Consider the following 19,340-nt stretch of genomic DNA (forward strand, 5'->3'; position numbering starts at 1 on the left):
TTGCGAGACATCAAAAATTACCCATTTTTAAGGTGTCCGGTTAATTTTGCATCCGAGTGTATTAAGAACAATAAAAGCCGAAAGAGAAAACAAGTACAGAGTGGTGTGTACAAACTAACTTGTGGTGACTGTCCGAAAACGTACATCGGTCAAACTGGCAGAACTTTTGACAAACGGATAGCAGAACACAAAAGGGCTTTCAACAATAGAAAAACAGAAACTTCTACATACGCACTTCACCTTCTAGATCATAATCATTCTTTCAATGAAGAGTTTCAAATTCTGCATATTCAAAATAAAGGCCTTAAGCTATCTTTTTTAGAATCTATGGAAATTAATAAACTGAAAAATACAGATATAATTCTGAATGACCAACTCGAGACAAACAGCTTCCCACTCCTCAACCTCTTCAGTTAAAGACTTAAAAAGGCAAACACATTGTAAACTATATCACTTGAGAAAGGCACTCTGCCGAAACAGCTGTAATCAGATAGTTATAATAAATTTTGTGGAAGTATAGAAAACAAACGTTTTCAGTGTTTTATTGTTAGATAAAATGAACTTCCATCAAGTAACGGTCGAATCCATCAGTTGTTTCTTGACCTTGGCTGCGTTACGGGACAAATAGACCTCGTACTACACTAACGGTTGGCTGCGTCGACTGTGTCGTAACGCACGGTGGCAATTGAGGTATACGGGACATATATGCCTCGTAAAGCAGCCAACGTAAATTTATAAATATCTTTAAACGTAGCCAAGGTGTTAAAATTTTTGTATATTTAGACGTTGAAAAGCCCATTTTTTCCCATTCTGTCACGTTTTGACATTAGTTTGATGTTTCTTTAATAGTATTATTTCGATATTTTTGACGATATAATATACAGGGTGGGGCATTAGTGTGACAAAGTCCAATTACTCGTTTATTGTAAGAGATATGATTAAAAGGTATTTAGATAAAAGTTGGGTCACACATAGTGATTCAATAAAATTGTGTTTTGACTAGGAAAGTTTTGGGGTAGTTCTGATTTCTTTCATATATGGATTTTGGGCTGCCGAATCCGATTATGAGGTTTGCGGAAAAAATTTCTTGCCGGAACATTGAAAAAATCGCGAAAAAAGCGAAAAATTTCAGGTTTTTTCCGCTTTTTTGCTCAAATCTCGAAAACTATTAACTTTTAGTAAATGGTCTGTTAACAGAAATTAAAGTACTTAAAATTATTTACAAATATGTATCACTATTTACTTTTTTTTTTTAGACGAACCGTTCGGTCTAAAGTACAAGTTAAAAATTGCCAATATTTAACAGTCTCGGCAAAACCCACTTTTTACATTCCAAAACTTTATTTTTGATTAGAATGCTTTCATTTGATAAATTTCTCCTAGTTTTCTGTACAAATAATAAATGTTAGTTCATAGGTATGGTATGTCTCTTGTGACAGCTTCCATGAGTCCATTCCGTCCTAAGAGCCGGGAATGTCTCTGCTTTTCCCTTAGAGCCACAGAAGATCAGGCACAGTTTCAGTTGGTATAAACATTTCCTTCGGATTTGTTATCTTGATTTCTGATGAATCTTGAGGTTTTGTCCTTTCAAAATGAATTAGTTGAACAACTCCCTGACTTCCATAAACCTCAGGCGGGGGTTTCTTTTTTATCCGAGGAATGGATTGCTTAGGAGCTACTGCATTTTTTGGTGTAATACAAGAAATGCCATATATGACGTGAAAAGTGTGGTATTCGTCGACTGTATGTACGTTAAAATCAGCGTTATTTTACACCTGCTGTGTAAAGCACGGCAGGTCAATTTTTTGCGGATTGCCTGCGAATGCTGACACTTCCAGGCGAACAGATTCTGTATAGGATGAACAAAACCCCAAAGAGGAAACTACATTAACCTATTTTCTTGAGCCGTACTTTTTGTGGAGCAAACGGCCAACCCTGCAAGGAATGTAGTCCTGTCGCCAGGGGGGGTACAACGGCCTCGTTAATTCAGATGGACTTACCCAAGTTTTTTTTATGTATTTTGACCCGTAGAACCCGAATTTTTTGGGTAACAGTTGATCCGGATGTCGATAAGATTGTTATAGACCAAGAACTTGAGGAATCAAATAACAGCGATTTTTGGCAAAACAAAACAATATTTTGTATTTTTTGGGTCATTTTAAGCAAAAAATATTTCTACAAGTTTTTTAGTAGGATGCACAGTTTTCGAGATAAACGCGGTTGAACTTTCAAAAAATCGAAAAACTGCAATTTTTAAACCCGAATAACTTTTGATTAAAAAATAAAATAGCAATTCTGCTTAGCGCCTTTGAAAGTTCAAGTCAAATTATGTCGGTTTTGATTATTTGCATTGCTAAAAATTTATTGTGTTATTGTTAAACAAAGCTACAAACAACTAGTGCGTGAGTGATGTTTCTATGATTTCTCATTTAAAATCGAACGAGTAGGTAGAATAGGTACTAGTGCAATCAAGACTATTTCTACGTTACATGCGTTAAAACGCATGTAAAAGCACGGGAAACCCTACGTGTTTATAGCTTTGTTAAACAATAAAAAAATAAATTTTTACCAACGCAAATAATCAAAACCGATATAATTTGACTTAAACTTTCAAATGCGGTAAGCAGACTTGCTATTTTATTTTTTAATCAAAAGTTATTCGGGTTCAAAAATTGCAATTTTTCGATTTTTTTAAAGTTCAACCGCGTTTATCTCGAAAACTGTGCATCCTACGAAAAAACTTGTAGAAATATTTTTTACTTAAAATGGCCCAAAAAATACAAAATATTGTTTTGTTTTGCCAAAAATCGCTGTTATTTGATTCCTCAAGTTCTTGGTCTATAACAATCTTATCGACATCCGGATCAACTGTTACCCAAAAAATTCGTGTTCTACGGGTCAAAATACATAAAAAAACTTGAGTAAGTCCATCTGAATTAACGAGGCCGTTGTACCCCCCCTGGCGACAGGACTAATGGTGAGACCAACTATCTGGGCCTTACTGCCGCTACAAGACTTTAAGCAAGCGCGTTGCTTATCGGGAAGTGTCAGCAATCGCAGGCGATCCGCAGAAAATTGATAAGCCGTGCTTTACACAACAGGTGTACGAAAACGCTGATTTTAACCCTTTCTATGCCAGGCCTCAATCCCAAAGGTTTTTTCATGCTTAGAGTCCAATTGTCTTTTATATACGTCGCATATAAATAAACAAATAAATTACCAAAACATGTTTTTAATGAGTTTTTTTAACCAACTTAAACGTTTTCTTTTCAAAAGTACTCATCAGAGTGCAAAACCAACTTGAAAAAAATGTAAAAAAAAATAATGTAATGTAAATTAAAATTGAATGTTTTCTTTTGTGTGGTACTCCTCAAAACATGACACTACGCAAAGGCCGACTCCGCATCTTTCACACATGTATCTCGATTCGCTTCTTTTTTTCTGGTCTTTTCTGTGGTTACAAACGCTTCACCTTCTAGCAGCTACTTATAAGCGTTGCCACCAGTGCTACAATATAGCATATATCTAAAATATGTGCACCAATATATACGGCAATGAGTCCGCATGACCTGTCTTGGGTGCCAACATTTTGAGGCTTTGGGAAGAATAAATAATCTAACATTTTCGGACATATTTTTACGGCATTGGGACACCAATGAGTCTAAAATTTTATAAGCAACGCATATTTTCGGCTTTGGTAAATTGAGGCCATAACACCTTAACGTATAAATACCGCGGCTGGGAATACAGACCCATTTTTTGACATATATATGCTGCGTTGGGACAGAAAGGGTTAATGTACATACAATCGATGGATACCACACTTTTTACGTCATGGGTAGTATTTTTTGTATTGCACCAAAACATGCAATAGCTCTTAACCAATCCATTCCTCGGCTAAAAACTAAACCCGCACCTGAGGTTTATGGAAGTCAGAGAGCTGTTCAACTAATACATTTTGAAAGGACAAAACCTCAAGGTTTATCAGAAATCAAGATCCGAAGGGAATGTTCACACCAACTGAAACTGTGACTCCATCTGTGCCTGATCTTCTCTGGCTCTAAGGGAAAAGCAGAGACATTCTCGGTATTTTAGGATGGAATGGATTCATGGAAGCTGTGAGATGAGACATACCATATTCATATTATGAACTAACATTTATTATTTGTACAGAAAACTAGGAGAAATTTATCAAATGACAGCAATCTTATAAAAACTAAAGTTTTGGAATGTAAAAAGCGGGTTTTGCCAAAACAGTTAAAAATTGGCAATTTTCAACTTGCATTTTAGACCTAACGGTTTGTCTGAAAAAAAAAAAATAAATAGTGATATTTGTAGATAATTTTAAGTAGGTACTTTAATTTCTGTTAACAGACCATTTACTAAAAGTTAATAGTTTTCGAGATTTGAGCAAAAAAGCGGAAAAAACCTGAAATTTTTCGCTTTTTTCGCGATTTTTTCAATGTTCCGGCAAGAAATTTTGTCCGCAAACCTCATATTCGGATTCAGCAGCCCAAAATCCATATATAATGAAAGAAATCAGAACTACCCCAAAACTTTCCCACTAGGGAGCTCGTAGAGTACAAATTCACTGAATCATAGTACCATAATTTAAAAATATTTTCAAATATACAGGGGCGTCCGTATTGACAGGGTGACACAAACTTATGTTTTTTTAAATGGAATACCCTGTATATTTTTACTATTTTGGATTCTCCTCAATGTTTCCTTTCTTAAAATATATGGTTTCGTAATATTATACGAGGTAGTTTAAAAGTTAATTACGTTTTTTTGTTAATTCCGTAGCAACATTTACACCCTGTAGAATTGTAGTGATTTTTTTTTTGTTTTAATGGCATGGACTTTATGTCAATCAGCCAGTCACAACATGACTACTATATCAAGGAGATTAAGTATTTAAAGACCGTAAGTCCATAAAATATCAATAACGAAGAAAAATTAGTTCAATAGCTGTTAAGAGGTAATTTATGTACTGAAATAAAGAGATGATACTAAGCTAAGATAAGCTAATTATAGCCTCCTTTCAACATCATAGGTGTGTTCAAAAACGATCTGCAAAAATTTAATAACAATAAGATAAGAATAATAAAATACGAATAATAGTAAACAAGACGGTGAGGTCCTCAAAGTTCCATAGCAAGTTTTTTCTTTGTTTTTATCTTCCGCGGCTCCCTACTCAATTCGAAAGCCTCCTTGCTATGGACTGTCCAAGTTGCTCACCATATTTTCTCTATATACATACATACACGTATACACACATATATTTTTACTACTTGACACTACAAAACTATTTTGGTACTTGACAGAAACATCACCGACGCATTATACATACTTTCTTGTCCGTTGGCTAATATACTAAGGATATTAAACGGAGCTGGTATCTTAAGTCTATGTAGCTGCTAAATAAATCGATCTGTTTCATTCTTATATTTTTGGCATTCAAAAAAAATATCTAAATCACCTTTTTTATCACAATTTGGACATGGATCATTTTCGAGAACACGAATTTTATGCAGGTGTGTGGGATAACAGGCGTGACCAAAACGAAGACGTGTTATAGTTGTGATATATTTTCTTGAATAATTATATGGCTGGAACCACGTTCTATTTTGTATATTTTATATTGTAGTGATTTGACATCAGATTTTTATTTTATGTTCAAACTATTTTAAATATAACTTACTATTGACAAATACTAACAGTATAGCGAAATGTTTAATTTTAGTATACAGGGTGGGTCGAAACTCGGAATGAGTATTTTCTGAGTTATCTTAAATGGAACACCCTGTATTTTAGTATTGTAATGAAATGATATTTTATGGTACTTTTTTATTTCTTAAGCATTCCCTATACCTAAGTGCTTTAATTAGTAAGTTATTCGTGATTCTATAAGTCAAACATTAATTGCAACAAAAATTACGTGAAATTTTATTAGGTGGCAGTAAAAATATCCAATAAAAAAATTTTTTTCAAAAAAAAGCATAATAATCTAGCCTTATTCTTAATTTATTAATATTGGATGAGATATCCAAATACATTCGTAGTTAAGGTTGTTGATGCTTAAAATATGAATCAAACATACAAAATTCTCCCTAGTTGGCTATGACACAAAATTTGCTTAAACATTTGACATTTTACTATTTATACAGTTCCAGTTGATTTGTTACCATTACTAATATTAATTTTTCTATTAAGGAAGTGATTAAAATGGCTTTGTGCTAGGAGAGTATAACAAAAATGAGCTACTTGCAATAAAAATTTATCATCAGCAATTCCCTGATAGACGACAACCAAAAAGAGAAACTTTTGAAAGTATACTAAAACGGTTTCAACAGACTAGATACTAGCTTGTAAGAATGGTTGTACTAATATGCAGATCCTCAGTGACACTAAGGATCAGTGTGACATTTAAGTGACATTTAAATCCTGTTTCCATCACTTACAATAGTTTTTGTTCGATCAGATTTATCATTATCTAAGTGTCCAGTCCATTGAAACCGTTCTAGTATATTTTTAAACGTTTCTCTTCTTAGCTGTCGTCTATCAGGGAATTTCTGATGAAAAATTCTTATTGCTAGTAGCACATTTTTGTTATACTCCACTAGCAGAAAAATCTTATTAGTCAGTTCCTCACTAGAAAAATTCATATCAGTAATGGTAACAAAGCAACTGGAACTATAAAAATGGTATAATGTCAAATTTTTAAGGAACTTTAGTGTCATAGTATATTGTATACTTGTAATATTGTATGTTTTTATTAATATTTTGCGCACCAACAATCTTAACTACGAATCTCATCCAATATTAATAAATTAAGGATCAGGCTAGATTATGATGTATTTTTTTAGAAAAAAAAATTTGATTGGATATTTTCACGGCCACCTAATAAAATTTCACATAATTTTTCTTGCAATTAACGTTTGGCTTAAAGAATCACGAATAACTTACAAATTAAAGCAGTTAGGTATAGGGAATGCTTAAGAAATAAAAAAGTACCATAAAATATCATTTCATTACAGTACTAAAATACAGGGTGTTCCATTTAAGAAAACTCAGAAAAAACTCATTCCGAGTTTCGACCAACCCTGTATACTAAAATTTAACATTTCGCTATACTGTTAGTATTTATTAATAGTAGATTATATTTAAAATAGTTTAAACATAAAATAAAAATCTCATGTCAAATCACTACAATTCTACAGGGTGTAAATGTTGCTACGGAATTAACAAAAAAACGTAATTATCTTTTAAACTACTTCGTATAATATTACAAAACTATATATTTTAAGAATTGAAACATTGAGGAGAATCCAAAAATGTAAAAATATACAGGGTGTTCCATTTAAAAAAAACATAAGTTTGAGTCACCCTGTCAATACGCACAGCCCTGTATATTTACAAATATTTTTAAATTATGGTCCTATCAGTGCCCCAACTAACTTTTATCTAAATAACTTTTTTTCGTATCTCTTACGACAAACGAGTAATTGGACTTTGTCACACTAATGCCGCACCCTGTATATGGTTTTGGAATTATGTTTATGATTCACTATTCTAATTGGGAAATAAGCCACAATTTAACTTTTATGATTATGAAAAATGATTTTATTGACGTTTAGACTTCCACTTCGGAGGTCGTTATGTAATTACAAAATATTAATAAATTTTAAAAAAAATTACGGGTAATATGACCCGTATGCGCGCCAATGGTGAATATGAAATTCTTAATTGTATGTTAAAAAATGAGCAATAACTACGTCTTAAATCCCACCAAATTTTATTTGCCTATCTTAACCGGTTTTAAAGCAATAAAAAAATCATCAGCTTGTAAGAAAGATTTCAACACCCCCTACCTCGGAAACGAAGCATTTACGGACATACGTTTATAAAGCAAACTGACATTATTTTTTCATGCAGAATTATCCCTTAAAGTTTGCCATATTTATTTAAAAAATACCCTGTATTGATGAAAAACATAGCTAGTTATTAAAGTAGCTAACTTTTGTATGGTCCAACATCTTCTTAAAGTACCTATCCGTTCCGGATGTTGGCGACCATCATGGCTATCTTGACTTTGTTCACCGCAGCGCGTAACAGTTCAGTGGTAGTCGTGTTATACCACTTTCGTAAATTTTGAAGCAAGGAAATGCGTCTTCTTACCGGTCCTCTTTTACCTTTTACCTTTCCTTGGAGAATTTATGCTCCAACATAAACGAATGAATAAAAAAACAGAATGTTGTGAAAACATGAGGCTATAGAGGGGTTTTAATTTCAGTATTTTATAAATGCTAGAATATTCCACAGGGTGATGCGATGGTTTTGGAATTATGTTTATGATTTACTATTCTACTTAGGAAATAAGCCACAATTTAACTTTTATGATTATGAAAAATGATTTTATTGTCGTTTAGACTTCCACTTCGGAGGTCGTTATCTAAATACAAAATATTAATAAATTAAACAAATTTTGTTACTTAGTAAAAAATTCTTCTAATAATTTAATCTGACTCATTCATATCGGCAATTCAGATATATATTATACGTTTTAAAGTAAAAGACTTTAAAATGATAGAGAGTTATTGCCACCGGCAAATAAAGGATCCTTTATTACAGGATACTTTAATAAAGGACAAATACAGGACGGGTGTAAAAGAGTAGTATTGCAAACGCAGTTAAAGAATCTTTTATTTTGACAAATGACATGAAATATTTTTGTAAATATAAAAATAACCTATAAAATTCCATTTGTCGATATAAATTAAAATAAGATAATTGAAGAGTAAAACGTTAAATTTAATTATTTTGTCATTTAAAGATGTTTAGAGAACAACATAATATATCGCATAATACTCATCGTTCAATAATATGGAAGTGCAATAAATTGGAAATACTATTTTAGGAGTTTTTAAATACTTTTGCATTATGGGTATAATGTAATGGGGAATTTCTGGAGAATATATTATTAGGGAATAGTGGATATCCATTCCTCAACTACAACTACCGATTGACACCATTCCAGAATTTTCAGACAGAAGTTGTGTTTTTATAATCCATCACAAATCCCTTCAAGAATTGTTATTGAAAGAACATTTGGTATTGTGAAGAGATTTCCCATTTTACCATATGTAATGAGATGCAAGTTACCTTTTATTCAAAGAATAATATCAGCTTGTTCAGTTTTATATATTGCAGTAGTACATAATAGAGAAAACGTTGAAATACTGGCAAATGAGTGTGCTGTTGATATTGATATAGAAGCTGTGGCAGTACATTTTCAACCAGGAGCTAATCTAATGCGACTAAATTGTGTGTGTGTTTGTTTAAAATTATTGTTCGACATTTAAAGCTAGCGCTTAAACTAATTTTATTTTTATTGGACTGCAGTTTGTTAATAAATTTATATAAATATTATATTGGTGACTGATTTTAAGTATTTTATGATCATTAGCAGGTTTTAAATAATAAATTTATAAATATATACATACATGCTATTGGCGTTTGATCTTTTATCCATTATGGCCCTCTCTTTCTTTCTTTTCACCTCTGGATAACTAGTTATCAGGAAGTTTATCTGACAGATTAGATACTAATAGATATCTGACAGAGAAAAACTTCCCGTTAACTAGTTATCCGGAGCTGAAAAGACAGATACTAAGGATACTGTTATATAAACTTCCCAATAATTAGTTATCTGAAAATGAAAAGACCTCTAATCTGTCAGATAAACTTCCCGATATACAAAAAGATGATAGAAGAATTAAGCTTTATGCTGGTTTTTATTAATTTTTTTGGCAATGTTTAAATAAACAAATACTGATGAAATGGATCACGAACAAGGAGGAGTGAAGAAGGAATTGGAGATTGTGTTTACCATTAAACGCATAAAACTGCAGTATCTGGGACACATATGATAAATCAGCACCGTTACTCCCTGCTGCAGTACATATTGCAAGGTACAGTCAAAGGTAAGCGAAGACCTGGTAGAGGGAGAATATCAATGGAACTGTTTCGAATCGCAGCTAGCAAGGTTACGATTGCTATATGATTTCCAACATTCGAAACGGATAAGAACCAAAAGAAGAAGATGGCATGAAAATGAAAGTGTATTAATACTTTTGATTAAAAACTTTATAGATTCTAATCTATAAAAGATTAAATTTTCAAAAATAAATACTTGAACCTTTGTTTTATTTTGTTAACCTGTTATATATCTGTTGAATAGAACTCTATTTTGAATCTAGAATTTTAACAAATCCTAACTTTCATTAAAATTTATTGATCTTATATCTTCAATCTCTTATATCTTCAATAAATATTTATTTCTATAGAAAAATGTAAAATATATTGAGTTTAATAAATGAGTTACTGATATTTTAAGTCTGATCATTGTAATTAGTAACAATTTAAAATTATTTACGTAATATTCCTTTTTACAACTTCTTGTAATAACTCAAGCTTCAATAAAATGTTCTTTTCTATATTCGTTTGGGTCAAAACATCAATAATCTATATCTCAGAATATTACTTAGAGTTGTTTTTAATAAATAAAACCCAACATACAACTTTAATGATGAAAGTTTAATCAAATATCAATCCCACAATACATAAATTATCAATCCAAAGAAGCGACAAGATAAATTCAAAATACAAGTGAAGTTAGACCTTTCTTCACATTTTTGACACGTTATGTCAAAATAAAGGAACTTTTATTAAAATAAAGGTGTCCTCTAATTTTCCTTAAATACAGGCGGCCTGTATTTTATTAAAAGACAAAAATAAAAGACGCAATACTGCGCATGCTTATATGTCCAAATAAAGGATCTTTTATTACAGGTCGACTTAAAAGACGTTGGCAATAACTCTCTATTGCCAATAATGACGACTTTATTGAAAGATAGTTCATTCGATTACATAATCTTTAATTAACTACTTAGATGGAAAATAAGCCACAATTAAATTGAAAAAAATAATTTTATTAACGTTTCGACGCCCAAATCGGGTGTCGTTGTCAAAATACAAAATACTACTAAAATAAACAAAATGTTGTTGCTTAGTAAGAAAATTCATCTAATAATTTATTTAATCTGACTCATTTATATCGGCAATTCAGACATATATGATACATTTTAGAGTAGAAGACTTTAAAATGATATTGCCAATATTTATGAGTTGCGTTCCTGGGACTTTACCGAAAGATAGTTCATTCGATTACATGAAATCAACAAATTTTTTTTGTGGCGGATATTCTTGAGTTGGGGTTGATTTCATGTAATCGAATGAACTATCTTTCGGTAAAGTCGTCCCAGGAACGCAACTCATAAATATTGGCAATATCATTTTAAAGTCTTCTACTTTAAAATGTATCTATCATATGTGTCTGAATTGCCGATATAAATGAGTCAGATTAAATAAATTATTAGAAGAATTTTTTTACTAAGCAACAACATTTTTGTTTATTTTAGTAGTATTTTGTATTTTGACGACACCCGATTTGGGCGTCGAAACGTTAATAAAATTATTTTTTTTTTTCAATTTAATTGTGGCTTATTTCTCATCTAAGTAGTTAATTATTAAAATGCCACAAGGAAATAGCTTCAGAACAACATAATCTTTAACTTGAGAATATCTGTTACAAAAATCATAGCATGTGGTTTTTCTTAAAAAAAAACAACCACATGCAATGGTGACCGTAAAATTCTCGTGTTAGTGATTCCATGGTAAAATTCCAAGTCACGAGGAAAAAAACAGGAAAATCGCATCACCCTGTGGAATATTCTAGCATTGATAAAATACTGAAATTAAAACCCCTCTATAGCCTCATGTTTTGTTTTTTGATTCATTCGTTTATGTTACACCATAGATTCTCCAAGGAAAGGTAAATGGTAAAAGAGGACCGGTAAGAAGAAGTATTTCCTAGCTTCAAAATTTACGAAAGTGGTATAACACGACTACCACTTGAATTGTTACGCGCTGCGGTGAACAAAGTCAAGATAGCCATGATGATCGCCAACATCCGGAACGGATAGGTACTTTAAGAAGAAGATGTTAGATCATACAAAAGTTAGCTACTTTAATCACTAGCTATGTTTTTCATCAATACAGGGTGTTTTTAAATAAATATGGCAAACTTTAAGGGATAATTCTGCATGAAAAAATAATGTCAGTTTGCTTTATAAACGTATGTCCGTAAATGCTTCGTTTCCGAGGTAGGGGGTGTTGAATGAAATTTTTCTTACAAACTGATGATTTTTTTATTGCTTTAAAACCGGTTAAGATAGGCAAATAAAATTTGGTGGGATTTAAGACGTAGTTATTGCTCATTTTTTAACATACAATTAAGAATTTCATATTCACCATTGGCGCGCATACGGGCTATATTACCCGTAATTTTTTTTAAATTTATTAATATTTTGTATTTAGATAACGACCTCCGAAGTGGAAGTCAAAATCTCAATAAAATATTTTTTTAAGTTGAATTGTGGCTTTTTCCTAATTAGAATAGTAAATACCTAATTGCAACAAAGAAACAGCTTCAGAACAATGTTTGTGATTGTTTTTACTCATTCTAAATTCAATGAAACTCGTTTCTTTAATGACTTACTTCTATTAATATTTTTATATGTTGTAGAGATTCGCTCTTAAAATGGAGAACTGCTACGGAGCTGCAAAGGAGATGCAACACATTGATAACGTTAATAGAAAGAGAAAATGCTGAATTGGAGGAAAGAGAAAAAATTAACAAGAAGAAAGAAGTTTCCAAATCTTCAAATCTTGGAGGTAAGTTTTTTTATATAGTCGGTTCGCTAAACTCAGACATAACTGGCTAGAGATTTTAGTAGGTAATTTTTTTGTTTTTTGCCAATTTTGGCTAAATTACCTACTAAAATCACTACCCAGTTGTGTCTGAGTTTAGCGAACCGACTATACTATGTATTGCATTAAAAAATATAAAGAGAAAATAAATTATGTGTTCGAATACTTATCTTATTTTTAATGATTATGTAGGTATTCCTGTCCAAATCAGCTCGAAATCTTCACAGAAACGGAAGAAAGACACTTCTGCTGGTGGTATACAAAAAATAGAAAAAATTGATAAGGAGAAAAAAGTTTCCAAATCTTCAAATCTTGGAGGTAAGTTTTTTGATATAGTCGGTTCGCTAAACTCTAGACACAACTGGCTAGAGATTTTAGTAGGATTTTTTTTGTTTTTTGCCAATTTTATCAAAATTGGCAAAATTACCTACTAAAATTACTAGCCAGTTGTGTCGTGAGTTTAGCGAAGCGACTATACTATGTATTGCATTAAAAAATTTGTACAGTAAAACCTCGATAGAACGGACCTCTATTTAACGGACTTCGGATATAACGGACAGAAATCAGATCAAATGTAAAAAATATGAAAAATCGAATTCTAGAAGGAAAAACAACAAGGACAGGATCTCGGCACTGCTTTGTGCTAACGCCGATGGATCGCATGGATTGACTACTATAATTGTTGGTAAATCTCGTAAACCTAGTGTTGTCAAATATATAATCATCAAAATGTATCATCTGCCCGTTTCATATTATAGCTCTAATAGGGCATTGTTTACTAGAGATATTTTCAAAAATTGGTTTTTAAAGGATTTGTACCTGCAGGGAGAACATTTCAAGAGAAGAAACTGGTAATACCGCCTAAAGAGGTGAAATGTTTATTGATTTTAGAGAAAGCTCCTTCCAATCTCCCTGAAAGTATTCGAAATTCAGAAGATGGCAACTTTAATTGTATGTTTTGCCAAAAAATACATCGCCTATTCAACCCATGAATTAGTGATTAATTTTGTCAACCAAATGAGTATATTGCAGAAAGTTTTTAGATGAAGTAGAAAAGTAAAAAAGTAGGGAACAAAACTTTATTCCTTTTTTAACTTACAGATTTGTACACCGTATCTAAATACAGTAGGTACCTACGACCTACATCATTTAAATAAACTTTTATCAATCAAAATAATTTTTGATTCATTTTAAACCTATTTTTATACAACGGACTTTCGGCTTTAACGGACATCCCGTCCCCCTAATTAGTCCGTTATATCGAGGTTTTACTGTATAAAGACAAAATAAATTATGTGTTCGAATACTTATCTTATTTTTCATGATTATGTAGGTATCCCTGCCCAAATCAGCTCGAAATCATCACAGAAACTGAAGGAAGACACTTCCAAAATACTGTATATTGCATTAAAAAATATAAAGAGAAAATAAATTATGTGTTCGAATACTTATCTTCTTTTTCATGATTATGTAGGTATTCCTGCCCAAATCAGCTCGAAATCTTCACAGAAACTGAAGAAAGACATTTCTGTTGGTGGTGTATAAAAGAGAAAGAAGAAAAAATATGAAACATGCTTTACTTTCCAATTACTTACAGTTGATTGTGTGTTTGAATGTGGATGAATATTTACGATTAGAAGAAACAATAGTTTTAAGATTTTTTTATTTATTTTACAGTTTAAAATGTAATGTCCATAGATATGTACTATGCCAACAAATTTTCTTGGTGCATATAAAAATCCTTTTTGTATTCCTTACATATACATAAAAATATCCTGTTAATAAACAGTCTAAAATCTTTTATACAAATTAAAATATTTGATATATTCCTCTTACTGTCTGTTATTGCTACCCATGGTTCAAACTAACATTTAGGGAAGACTCGAATTAAAATCACTTTGCTGTACCGCAGAGACCAGATCCGTAAGTATGACATACAAATTCACCTACTACCACAATCGATGAAACAACAATTGTATAGTTCTTCCATTGTATCTTTGCACATGCATGAAATTATTCACAAATTACTTTTTATACTAGGTCCCTTTTTTACTCACAGAAATTAAGTATCACAAAATTAAGCCGTTTGTCCATAGAAACAACAATAAGTTAAACAAGGATAAACAGTACGGCATGTCTTTGGTACCTTGTTTACTATGAAGTTTGACGTTTATCTTTTCAGTGACAGTGACATTAGCGCATTTGTTGTATTTATTGGTTTATTTGCATTTATTATTTATTTGGCTTTTCATGTTATTTAAACTTTAGTCTTTGTATACGTCATTGTAATTTTTATTTCCAACATAATTGTTAATGTTGTTCTGAAGCTATTTTCTTGTGGCATTTTTATAATCAAGTATATTCAAATGGGAAATAAGCCACAATTTTACCTAAAAATGATTTTATTAACGTTTCGACGCCCAAGTCGGGTGTCGTTGTCAAAATACAAAATAATACTAAATAAACAAAAATGTTGTTGCTTAGTAAAAAATTCTTCTAATAATTTATTTAATCTGACTCATTTATATCGGCAATTCAGACACGTATTATACATTTTAAAGTAGACGACTTTAAAATGATATTGCCAATATTGATGAGTTGCGTTCCTGGGACGACTTTACTAAAAGATAGTTCATTCGATTACATGAAATCAATCCCAACTCAAGAATATCCGCCACAAAAAATCATAGCATGTGATCTGTCTTTAAAAAGACAACCAAATGCAACGGTGGCACTGAAATTCTCGCGTTAGAGATTCCATAGTAAATCACGAGGGAAAACCAGGAAAAACCTCGTGATACTATCCCGACATCGTAAGTATTTGGGTTTACATTTAGTTTACTCTCAAAACTAATACCAAATTCTGACTTGATATTTTAAATTTTAAATAATACTAAAATACTAAATATGTACTAACTCGATATGTTACTGATTTACTAATTGTGGTATTTTCTTTCTATTTATTGACTTCCTCCTTTAATATGGGTAACCACATCCTACTGCATTCTACCGAGGAATTTGCGACACAATAATTATGCTAAATGAAACCAATTGTGTCGCAAATTCCTCGGTAGAATGCAGTAGGATGTGGTTACCTATATTAAAGGAGGAAGTCAATAGAAAGAAAATACCACAATTAGTAAATCAGTAACATATCGAGTTAGTACATATTTAGTATTTTAGTATTATTTAAAATATCAAGTCAGAATTTGGTATTAGTTTTGAGAGTAAACTAAATGTAAACCCAAATACTTACGATGTCGGGATAGTATCACGAGGTTTTTCCTGGTTTTCCCTCGTGATTTACTATGGAATCTCTAACGCGAGAATTTCAGTGCCACCGTTGCATTTGGTTGTCTTTTTAAAGACAGATCACATGCTATGATTTTTTGTGGCGGATATTCTTGAGTTGGGATTGATTTCATGTAATCGAATGAACTATCTTTTAGTAAAGTCGCCCAGGAACGCAACTCATCAATATTGGCAATATCATTTTAAAGTCGTCTACTTTAAAATGTATAATACGTGTCTGAATTGCCGATATAAACGAGTCAGATTAAATAAATTATTAGAAGAATTTTTTACTAAGCAACAACATTTTTGTTTATTTAGTATTATTTTGTATTTTGACAACGACACCCGACTTGGGCGTCGAAACGTTAATAAAATCATTTTTAGGTAAAATTGTGGCTTATTTCCCATTTGAATATACTTGAACATAATTGTTAGAACGACTAACTGCTGCTTTCTTAATTTGATTAGAACTAGTAGTTTCTAACCTACAAATTGTCATTACATTGACAGTACATATCAATGATGTTACATATCGACGTACGTTTGTCACTTAATGTTTTGATTTAACTTGTTTGCAAATGAATCACGACGTTTGTGCAAAGATATAATGGAACAACTATATAAATTGGTATAGACAAAAAACGTAAAAACAATACTAAAGTAGAAGCCACAGTTAGAATGCAGTGCAGGTAATAGGGCAATGTAATTCTTACCGGAGAACGGCCGACCGCGTTGCCGGTTTGCCCCTAGCGGTGCAGTAGGACCGGATTTAAGAATCATAGCACTGGGATATACGAGCACACAATTGTCTACGGTTGTATACGCGCACCTACCACTGAGCCGACATGAGCGGCATCCATGTGCGCCTTAAAGCAGGCCACGCACCGAATCGGCTCGGCTAAGAGCAATCGGCAGATTTTGCTATACATGTAAATAAATGAGCCACCGCCACCGCCTAAGAACGTTCGACGCGTGGCCTGCTTAAGACTAACACTCCATTCTAACTTTGGTTTTACTATAGTACGGGGAAATACGTAAAAAAAAGTGCACTGTTAGGGACACTGTTCTCGCCTGACAAGTTTTTTTTTACTTGTATGGACATCAATAACCACAACCTCTATGTTTCCTGGAGTGCGTTCGGTGTAATTTTTAAATCATTTACAATTTAAGACCAAAGACGCCATCTCTGATTGGACTAGAATATTTGCAACGAAATTGAAAATGTTTATTCATTTTTTATTGATTACTAATTTGCAATGCAACAACAACGGTAACATCTTATTGAATATGCGTGATCGAAAATGCTAGATTTTAGCGGCCATTGTACTAGAACTTCTCCATCCTCTGAAGAAGTTTTGTGAGAGACAAACAAAACTTCTGGAGTTTCGATGTTAGATTTTTTTAAAATTGCGATTTACAAATGTTGATCTAAAATTTTTTCAGTTTTAATAAAGGTTAATAATTAGGTACTGTAAAGATATAAAATTAAAAGCCACATAAATATAAAGACACATTCTTTAAAGAGAGAAACTCATCTTATTACGTACAAAAGTAGACAACATCAATCCCAAATAGACTATTTCATGATAAGTAAAGAAGACACACGTGAATGCAAGGACTGCAAGTCCTTGTTCTTAAGTCCTAATAGTTAGTGAGGCAGTAAGCCAATAACATAAACTGCTTGTTCTGGACATTGAAGTAAAAAGGGAAGCTAAACCAAAATATCGGAGAGGACCACAAAAAATCAAGTGGTGGATGCTAAAAAATGAGAAGGCAGGCCTATTCAGGGAAAAAATAGTAGACAAAATATGTTGGAACATGAAAGGAAGCCCTAATACAATTTGGAGAAAAATGGGAGATCCGAGATGAAAATAATAAAATACTAGTTCACGAAAAGGATGTCAAAAAGAGATGGAGAAATTACTTTGACAGCTTATTAAATGAAGAATTTGACAGACAGCCTGTAGAGTCAACGGAGACAGTAGCAGCAATGGTCACCAAAATAACAAACGAGGAAGTGGCTCAAGCGCTTCAAAAAATAAAGAAAGGAAAAGCGATAGGACCAGATGATATTCCTGGGGAAGTATGGAGAGCATTGGGAGAGACAGGAACAAGGTGGCTAGCAGGTTTATTTAATAGAATTATGGAAGTTGGACAAATGCCAGACGAATGGAGAAGCAGTATACTAGTACTTGTCTACAAAAACAAGAAAGATATATAACAATGTACAAACTACAGGGCTATAAAACTGCTTAGCCACACCATGAAAATATGGGAAAGAGTTATTGATAGACGGATACGTGAAGAGACCGAAATATCCGAGAATCAATTTGGCTTTCTGCAGGGCAGATCAACAACAGATGCAATTTTCATTATAAAGCAGTTGATGGAAAAATACAGGAGTAAAGAAACAAACGCTCATATGGTATTCATTGATCTTGAGAAAGCATATGATAGAGTTTCTCGAGAGATTCTGTGGAGGGCACTCAATAACAAAGGAGTCCCTGGTGAATATGTAAAGATTGTGAGGGATATGTATAAGAGGGTAACGACTAGTGTTAGGACAGGTGTGGGAGAGACTGATAAATTTCATGTGAAAGTATTTATTCTCATTAGTTTTGGACTAGATAACAGCGACACTACAGGGTAACATTCCATGGTGCTTAATGTATGCTGATGATGTCGTGTTAGTAGGAAATAGTGAAAGAGACCTGGAACAAAAACTGAAACAGTGGAGACAAGGTCTGGAGGAAAAAGTTTTAAAACTTAGTAGGACAAAGACAGAGTATTTGCAATGCTCATTTAAAGATGGAGTTACTACAAATAAACTGGTACCTTTGGATGGTGAACTGATTGTAAAAAGCAATAATAATAAAAAACCGATAATAATTTTTTATTAGTAGCTGACTCTTTCGCCATTTCATGAAAATTTTTGGTAATATTTTTTGTTAAATGATTGGCACATTCAATTTTTCTTATTTTACGGCTATAAGGAACCCTTTCAAGAATTTTTGAGTGGACGCTGGAATCAGCATCACCAATGAAGGTTGTATATTGAAGGTTGTGCATGCTTTCACTTTTTTAAAAACCTTCAATAAGTATATCAGCCTCCATTGCTGGTGATGATCCAGTCCAATTTTTGTAACAAGTATGAGTAGGTTTGTTTTCGTTCATTAATAGCACATATACCACAATACTTATTGCGAATTCCT

General features: G+C 32.4%; 1 protein-coding gene across 4 annotated transcripts in view; it reads left to right on the top strand.

Annotated features, from left to right (window-relative positions):
• LOC114342007 (chromatin-remodeling complex ATPase chain Iswi) overlaps positions 1 to 14,666 on the top strand; it is a 260,788-nt gene extending 246,122 nt beyond the window's left edge. Inside the window, exons 13-15 of one of the 4 annotated variants that reach the window (XM_050653229.1) lie at positions 12,650 to 12,798; positions 13,027 to 13,152; positions 14,309 to 14,666. In XM_050653229.1, the coding sequence (XP_050509186.1) occupies positions 12,650 to 12,798; positions 13,027 to 13,152; positions 14,309 to 14,379 (346 nt within the window). In that variant the 3' untranslated portion in view covers positions 14,380 to 14,666. Of the gene's footprint in view, positions 1 to 12,649; positions 12,799 to 13,026; positions 13,153 to 14,167; positions 14,282 to 14,308 lie in introns of those variants that run through there. The other 3 variants (XM_050653228.1, XM_050653231.1, XM_050653230.1) reach the window with 3 other exon arrangements.
• Positions 14,667 to 19,340: the final 4,674 nt, after the last annotated feature.

The sequence above is a fragment of the Diabrotica virgifera genome, chromosome 6, assembly GCF_917563875.1.
Source record: "Diabrotica virgifera virgifera chromosome 6, PGI_DIABVI_V3a".
Taxonomy (NCBI): domain Eukaryota; kingdom Metazoa; phylum Arthropoda; class Insecta; order Coleoptera; family Chrysomelidae; genus Diabrotica; species Diabrotica virgifera.